This window comes from Micropterus dolomieu, linkage group LG01 (genome assembly GCF_021292245.1).
Source record: "Micropterus dolomieu isolate WLL.071019.BEF.003 ecotype Adirondacks linkage group LG01, ASM2129224v1, whole genome shotgun sequence".
Classification (NCBI taxonomy): domain Eukaryota; kingdom Metazoa; phylum Chordata; class Actinopteri; order Centrarchiformes; family Centrarchidae; genus Micropterus; species Micropterus dolomieu.
The window spans coordinates 2,513,009-2,520,831 of NC_060150.1; the positions used below are offsets into that span (position 1 = coordinate 2,513,009).

At 43.4% G+C, this 7,823-nt stretch overlaps 2 protein-coding genes across 6 annotated transcripts in view; one reads left to right on the forward strand and one right to left on the reverse strand.

The window, feature by feature from the left end:
• The window catches only part of LOC123971095 (CLIP-associating protein 1-B-like), a 103,441-nt gene that overhangs the window by 80,212 nt on the left and 15,406 nt on the right, over window positions 1-7,823 (forward strand). For all 5 annotated transcript variants that reach the window (XR_006825127.1, XR_006825129.1, XR_006825130.1 and 2 more), the window contains 2 exons: window positions 6,170-6,307; window positions 6,835-7,030. The gene's annotated coding sequence lies outside the window, so the exon portion shown is untranslated. The remainder of the gene's footprint in view (window positions 1-6,169; window positions 6,308-6,834; window positions 7,031-7,823) is intronic.
• The window catches only part of LOC123972397 (zinc finger protein GLI2-like), a 29,579-nt gene that overhangs the window by 6,972 nt on the left and 14,784 nt on the right, over window positions 1-7,823 (reverse strand). The window contains exons 3-7 of the mRNA XM_046051891.1: window positions 6,815-7,016; window positions 6,158-6,350; window positions 4,733-4,843; window positions 2,577-2,741; window positions 385-534 (exon numbers count right to left, since the gene is read on the reverse strand). Coding sequence (XP_045907847.1) covers window positions 385-534; window positions 2,577-2,741; window positions 4,733-4,843; window positions 6,158-6,350; window positions 6,815-7,016 — 821 coding nt within the window. The remainder of the gene's footprint in view (window positions 1-384; window positions 535-2,576; window positions 2,742-4,732; window positions 4,844-6,157; window positions 6,351-6,814; window positions 7,017-7,823) is intronic.

Here is a 7,823-nt window from a genome sequence, read left to right on the forward strand (position 1 = left end):
AATGAACCTATTGTTGACAAATGCTGATCGTGTGAGTCGTTTTGGAGAGAACACAGTTCAAAATATGCAGTAGTACAAGTATTTTTAACCTCTTGGCCTTGAGGTATTTTACTTCTTATAGATGTTTTCACAAACGCCACCCCAGATGAAAGAGTAGCTGTAAGATTAATGTATTTATATAATCTGCAATGAGTAGAAGAAGAAAGAAATCTTCAGTCCTGCCTCCCCGGGGTGTGTGTTGTACCTACAGTATCTGTGAAAAAACTAGATGTGTACTCGTGTGTGCAGAATCACGTACGGTTGCCAGTGTTTAGAGAGTGTGAGCTGCCGCCCTCCAGGAGCCCGTCGGGACCCGTGGGGGCGCCGAGGCCATCCGTTACCCACCGTGCACTTGTGTGGTTTCTCCCCTGTGTGTCGGCGCATGTGAACCACCAGCATGTACTGAGCTTTGAAGGGCTTCTGCTCCCGCGAACAGTCCTCCCAGCGGCACACAAACTCCTTCTTCTCTCCGTGGATGTGGTCATTATTGATGTGCTGTGGGACACACACACACACACACGCAGAGAAATGAGAGGTTTTCTGGAGAGAGTTGTCCACTAAGAGGCTCTCATGTTGTTCTCGGTAGGATCTTTCTGTAGAAATCCATCTTATCAGTGTAAATCTCAAAGGAGGGCTGCAGCAGAGAAAAGTGTTACAGTCCCACTAATTAGGACCGCATAGATTCTTTATAACAGCCCAAATGAAAGTCGGGTTTAAGAGTGAAATCCAAATCTTCTCCCACAATGTAATTTTCTTAAAGGCAGTGTCTTTATGTTGTTTCACTTGAGAACAGTTAAGAGTTAATAGACCTGATATAATAATGTGATCTACATTGATTGATTGAACTTCTTTACTGATTGTGAATATAGAAGTGCTGCCTCCAGCAAGAGATACCCCAGCTACAGATACAGTCAAAAGGATAAAAACACAATAAAGCCAGACGGCTTATTTCCATTTTGGTACATATACCACTTTCTCACTAAAATATTTTTTCTAGCAGTCACATAAAATCGGTGGTACTGCAAAAATAATCTCCTTCTCATGTCATTTCTGTCTCTGGTGTCCTAAACCTCCTATTTTTTTAAAGGGATTGTTCCACATTTTGTTAAACATGCTTATTTGCTTATCTTTCCAAAAGTGAGATGTTCAGATGGATCTCAAGTGCTGGACTCGGGACCTGTTTCACTTAGCTTAGCACAAAGACTAGAAACCGTAGGAATAAGCTAGCCGGGCTCTGTCCAAAGTAACAAAAATACACCGACCGAGACCTCTAAAACTCACGTATTAACACAGTGTCTCTCATTTGACTGGGAGATTAAAGGCTCAAACCTTAGCGGGTGTTTTGAGTAATCGGCAGCTGATTAGAGCTCTTCTCAGGTCGACATTTCTGTATTATAAATTATTTATTCAGAGATACTGGAGTTTTGATTTCCACAAGCCGTAATCACCGAGATTATAATGAAGAAAAGGTTTGAAATATTTCCCTCTATGTTTAATGAATCTAGAATATATAACAGTTACGGAAGAAAATGAACTTGTTCACAATATTCACATTATCTCTCCGGCTAAGTGCAGGTTGCAGACACGGTCTGTGAGGCTAGGTTGTGTTTTTTGTCTCTACAAAGGCACAATGGCACCAAATTCTTTGCATTTTGCTATTTTTTGCAAGAAGAAGAGGGCACTGTTCTTCCAAAATAAGTTACATCTTTCAGGGTGTCTGTGTGTGTGATCGATTCCTTGCATGCTCATCCTTAAACCTGAAGAGAAAACCGGTGGAGCGCCGCCAAAGACAGGAAAGGAAATTATGAAGTTTATGGGAAATGTGGTCTTCATTTGGAGAAGACAATAGCGCTGTAACAATACTGCTGGCAATTATCTCGACCACGGTCTCATTTGTTTACCGGAATCACATCAAAGCATCAGAATTATGTTGCCAATGAAACACTGATGTTTTAAAATGCCACACATAGCAGCTGTAACAGTCAGAGGTCAGGCGGCGGCGAGGTGGTTTATGTGGGATTTTCTTCAGACAGAAAGAAGAATCTAAGTTTAATGAATGACTAACAACGGGCCCCCCTAACTGGCCCCCCAGACCCTCAGTAATCCCCTCACCCTGCTCCCTCTTTTCTCTCTCTGCTTCACTGGAGGTGTGGAATGCCTAAGACCCTTTTAACCAAGACTCTGCTTGCTGTGATGGGGAAAGAGCGAAACTGATGATGGTTTGGACAGTTGGAAAGTGTGCATCTCCCAGGATTAAATGTAAACAGAGAATCCAGATTCATATCAGAATCCAGGTATCTCAAGTGTTTTCTATCTCGAGTTACGCCTTCAAGTTTGGGATAGTGGTTTGAGGAAGTAATCTTAACTCTGTCTTTCCCGAAAAGAGCTGCCAGATGTGGTTTTGAGCCTCAGTTATCTTTGCATGCGCTGCAAAAATGCAAATAAAACAAAGTCATATCTTATTTTAGGATGATTAATCTGTGATCTGATCCAAGACGAATAGTGCAGTGTGAACGTGTACAAACACACACACTTACATGGACCAGCTGGTCTTGTGTGTCGTACTCCTTGCTGCAGCCCTCCCAGTGGCAGTTGGTCTCGTAAACGGCCTCGGGCTCCTGCTTACATTCGTCCCGATCCACGTCGTCCTTCAGGTCCGACAAGCTGCCGTGATGGTTCTGTGAAGCCCAGATCAAAAGACCCTGAAAATCGGTTAAAACGAACTGAAACAAGGTGATTTATACTTCACACTGAGGGCGTGTTTGCACCAAACACACGTGGAACAGTTTAGTGTCAGCTGTTAGGACTCATATTCTTTTTGTTCATATGTTTTACCTGATAAGGACACCAGAGACTGTAAATTACAGATTAAAGCGCACACAAGTCCATCACGCTTCACTAAAGTTAAAGATGTTGGAATCAGATTTGTTTTGACAACCTCCACCACAAACACACACGTGGCGTCTGTTTACAAGTCCTGCTCCCCTTGTAATCAGGCAGCGTGAACCTAAACCAACCAAAAAATCCCACTACGTGATCTCTGTGTTTCAAACAATAGAAAACTCACACTCGAAGTCAGACTGTAGGGTCAGGACTCTCTTTCAACAGGTGGCAACCGTTCTGCTAAAACTGCTTTAAAAAGTCCAAAAATCTCTCTTCTACTGACAGCAAGGAATAAACACACGTCTCTGCTTCTGTACGTGTGAGCTGCAACCAGAAGAAGTGAGGACCAGACAAATTGTCCTCACTTTCCAAGAAAAAATTCCCAAGTTTAACAAAATGTCCTCACTTCCCAAAATACCTGCACTTTCTAAAAATTTTCTCACGTTTAAAAATGTCCTTTTTTCCAAAATACAGTCCAGTCTTTCAAAAAAGTAACTTTACTTTCATTCATTACTTTATTTTTCAAAAATGTTGTTACACAGACAGAAATGTCCTCATGCTCAATTTTTAAATGTCAAATTGTCATCACAGACGTTTGTACAGGAGCTCACACGCATGTGAAAGAGAGAAAAGACAGAAACTGACACACAGCTTGTCCCACCCGGCTTCCTGTACGCCTCCACCAACACACACACACACACACACACACACACACACACACACACACACACACACACACACACACACACACACAACGTGCTGACTGCAGCATGTTTGTCTCTGCCCCACGCACGCTATCTTCATCAATTCTGGTGGCCCCAAGACGACTGCGCGCACCGCCGTCCCCATGCATCAAGCCCAAACCTGCCTCGCTATTGGAGAGGAGCTGCAAATTTGTCAAAAGAAAGAGAAAAAGGCTCCTCAGATGACAATAAAGCCCGGCCAATATTTCATGAAAATGAAGTGCTCTGGCACAGTTTACAGTGGCCAGGGAGAGGGGGGGGGATGCAAAGCTCTTATCAGGTGGACTTTTTCTTTTACTCGAAGACGCGTTTTACAAGGGGGTCACGGGAGGCAGCCGGTCCCTTGGGCCGCGAGTCACGCCACGGATCAGGACGCAGAGGGGGAATGGCAAGAAAAGGCAGGAGGTCAGCTCTTCTGCATAAATGTCCTCATTGTCCAAAAGTTTCCTTTTGCTTTCCAGGAACACCCTCGCTTCTCAAAACCCTATTCACTTTCCAAAATATTCTGACTTTCAAATGTCCTTGTTATCCAGATAATATCCTGGCTTTCTAAAAAAATATCTTCACTTTCCAAAAAATATCCCAAATTCGTAACAAAGCCTAAAAGTCTTCACTTTGTAAAATGTCCTGAGTGTTTAAAAGTTCCTCACTCTGACTGTCTCAGTTACAGTCAGTGTAAATTGTTGCTGTATCATGTCATTTTGGAAGAAAAATATTTGCTGAAAGTTTACCGTTGCATAATAATTATCCATCATCAACCGCTCATCCTGCGTACAGGGTCACAAAGTTAACTAATTATAATCCTCAACATTTTCTCAACTACGATCTGAAGTTTCCTACCAGACTTCCTTTGAATAGCGACATAATTTTACGCCATTAGTCGTCTTCCAAGGTTTGATGTTAAAATTGTTAATTTTAGGGATTCACACTATAACTCCTCAGAGGTTTTATGAAAGAATAACACTGATACATAAATACTTTACTGTTACTGTGACGTTTGAAATTTGATCCTGCTCTTAGTAAAAGACTTATTTGACTGTGAAATATGATGTTTTTTTTTATCATACCGGTGAACAAGGAGACAGCGGCCTCAACCCCTCTGCTTCAGTCTTGACCTTTGACCTTTTGGTGATCATGGGGTCAACTGTGCTGCTGACTGCTGAGTCTCCACTGAGGTTCTGATTAAAGAAAGAAGAGAAAATTCAAGATTAATCTCACATCTGGTGGAAGAATTCATATAAGATTTAATGTATCAGAGGATCAAAGATTTAAAGAGACTTATGTTCTTCTTTGGTGGTTGTTAATTGATTTTATTATTTCATGGAAGTCATAGAAACCCATGAATGTCTTCCCATGCACTCGTTGACCTTTCACACACATCTGTAATTAAGGGCTGAGTCAGCAATTACTCGACTAGCTGACAGGATAAAAAGTCAAAACCAAGTTGGGACTGTGTGGGTGGAGAGAAATGATGGGTCTCCCTCCAAACTGCCTCCCCCATCGAGAGTTTACCTCCGAGGGGACGCTGTACACACTGATTACATGTGCCGAGGCTGACACCGCAAATCAAAACACCAGTACGCTGCAACCGAGCGAGGGGGGGGTGATGATGCTGAGATCAAAAGATGATGGCAAACTAAATCCACTGCGAGAGCAAACAGTTGGAAACTGGAGCAGCTCAAGTCCAGGTTTGGTTATTACATAGTTGTTTCAGAAGTTGCCAGCGAGAAATACCTGGAGACCAGACGCCACAGAGAAATTGTTTAAATTACAACGGGAGGGGTGATTAATACTGAGTGCATTAAAGTAAACAAACTTAAATTATTTTAAATCTCTTAACCACATAAACATTAACGTGTAAATGTTCCAGCAACACAAACAGAAGCCGGTCTTCCATCTAAGATCTGGCGAATGTTAAACTTATCTTCATCTTGAGACTCCTGATTTCTGTCTGTATTTCAATTCTATTTCTATTCTTTCAACCTGTTTTAACCTTCTGAATGTATATGTCTCTATCTTTAAACAAGAAATAATAAGGCAGGTAGCTGCACTACACTGTAAAATCTCACAAAGATGATGAACTTCTCTTTTATCATTAACTCTGTAATGATCAGTTTCATGTCAGGTCAACATAAACTGTGTAATTCGAACATTAAAAACTTTTTCAAAGGATAAAAGGGAAATCCAGACCATTAAGTGGGGGCAGAATACAGATTTAATATACTTTAGTTTAAGTTTGCACAACAAAAATTTATATTTTGGACAAACTAAACGGAAAAACTCAGGAAATTAAATAAAAGCGTTTTATTCAAATGTGGATAAAAAGTTTGTTGCGTTTAAATGTAGACCTTTTCTTTAGAAAAAAAGTTGAGTTAAATCGGGAAAACATTCAAATATCCTTTCTTTACTTTCTGGAATAACTCTTGTTGTTCCAAAATTTGCATTTGAGCAAAAGAATATGATAAAAGTCTTTAAAATACGTGTGTGTTTACCTTGGACGGCAGGTCGCTGTTGTGGGCGGAGGCGGGCAGGGAGGAGAGGCCCAGGCCCGGCTGGCGACTGGAGAAGGTGGGCGGAGGTTGGATGAGAGGCGGAGTGTGGCCGAAGGCGCTGAGCCCCCGCTGCTGGGACAGGAGCTGCTGGTAGGCCATGGGGTTGATGGGATGAGGGAAGGGGAAGGACGGGCTGCAAGGAGGAAAAAAGAAGATGACGATCAGATTCTCATCGCTCCTGCATGTCTTACTAAGGAAATGGGAGAATGATGTAGGCAGGAAAGCAAGGAGCTGGGGACATTAGAAGGTAAGGAAAGAAATGAGGAGGGAGATAAGGGAAAAGGGAAGTAGAGAGGGAAAGGAGAAAGTAGGAGGTAGGATAGGACTGAAGATTTAAGGAAAGAAGTGATCAGGGAGGGAACAAAACAAAGATGTAAGGAAGTTACCCCCCCTCCCACCTCTACGAGTCTACGAGAACCGGTTCATGAGTTATGAAAGGGGACGTGGCTTAAGGGTGTGTGTGTCATGTTACATGAACCTGTTTAGAAGTCATGCACCTCTTTGCGATAGGCCCCTCCCACTGCCGCGCCCATTTTCACACACACACTTGACCTCCGTGCCAAATGTCAGCCCCCTGAAAAACAACAAACGATTTACCTGAGCCCTCCGACCGACAGGTGTCCGTAGGAGCTGCTGGCAGCCGAGCTGGAGCGCGAGTTGTTGATGTAGGCGACCAGCGAGTTGGGCGAGGTGCGGATCATCGTCTGCAGGTCGATGCTGGCGTCCGACAGCGGCGAGATGGACAGAGCCCTCTTCCTGCTCAGCCTGGGCGTCAGTCTGGGGCTGGGGAACCGCGACACTGCGGACACACAGGTGAGGCAACAGGTGATTTAATTTTAGCTCATCCAGAGTTACTTTTAATAAGAGCTACATTTCATCCCGTGCACTGGGTCACATGTTCCTTCTTCACCATGAACACACACGCTGTAGTTTATCCTGACTCAGTGCCACACACACCGTCCTGCTGCCCCAAATACTGACTGCAGCACCACATGTGGATTCATCCTGAGAATAAAAAACTATGTTTGTTTGTTAAAAGCCTCTGAGACCTCGCCTGCAGGTACCGGGCCAATCAGGTTGTAGGTCCGTCCAACGCAACGCAACAGGCTCACTGTTGTCAGATCAAACTGTCACACTAGGTGATGCTGATCAAATATGAATAAAGATTGTGTTACTGTGTTGGTGATTTCCTTCCTCAAATGTTTTCACAAACACCTTTTAGTGTGCTGTTTTGGCTTCATGACCAGGATGCCAGTTTTCTCCTGGTGAAAACGGACCAAGCACCGCCTCAACATAGTGTCGTAGTACTCGAGACCGGTCTTAAGAACACTTTTTGATGGTCTTGCTCTCGTCTCGGACTCGACCGCATTTGGACTCGGCCTTGTCTCGGTCTCGGACATTGAGCACTCAGGATTTAAGACCGGTCGAGACCATAACTTTGGGAACATAAATAAACTGCTTTTGCATTGTCTGATTTATTAGTTAACATCTTAACTTTGACTGGATGTAAAACTTATTGCTTCAAATGCAACCAATAACCCTAATTAAACGTGTTGTTTCCGTTAACGACCGCCCCCCCCCCCCCCCCCCCCCCCCCCCCCCCCCC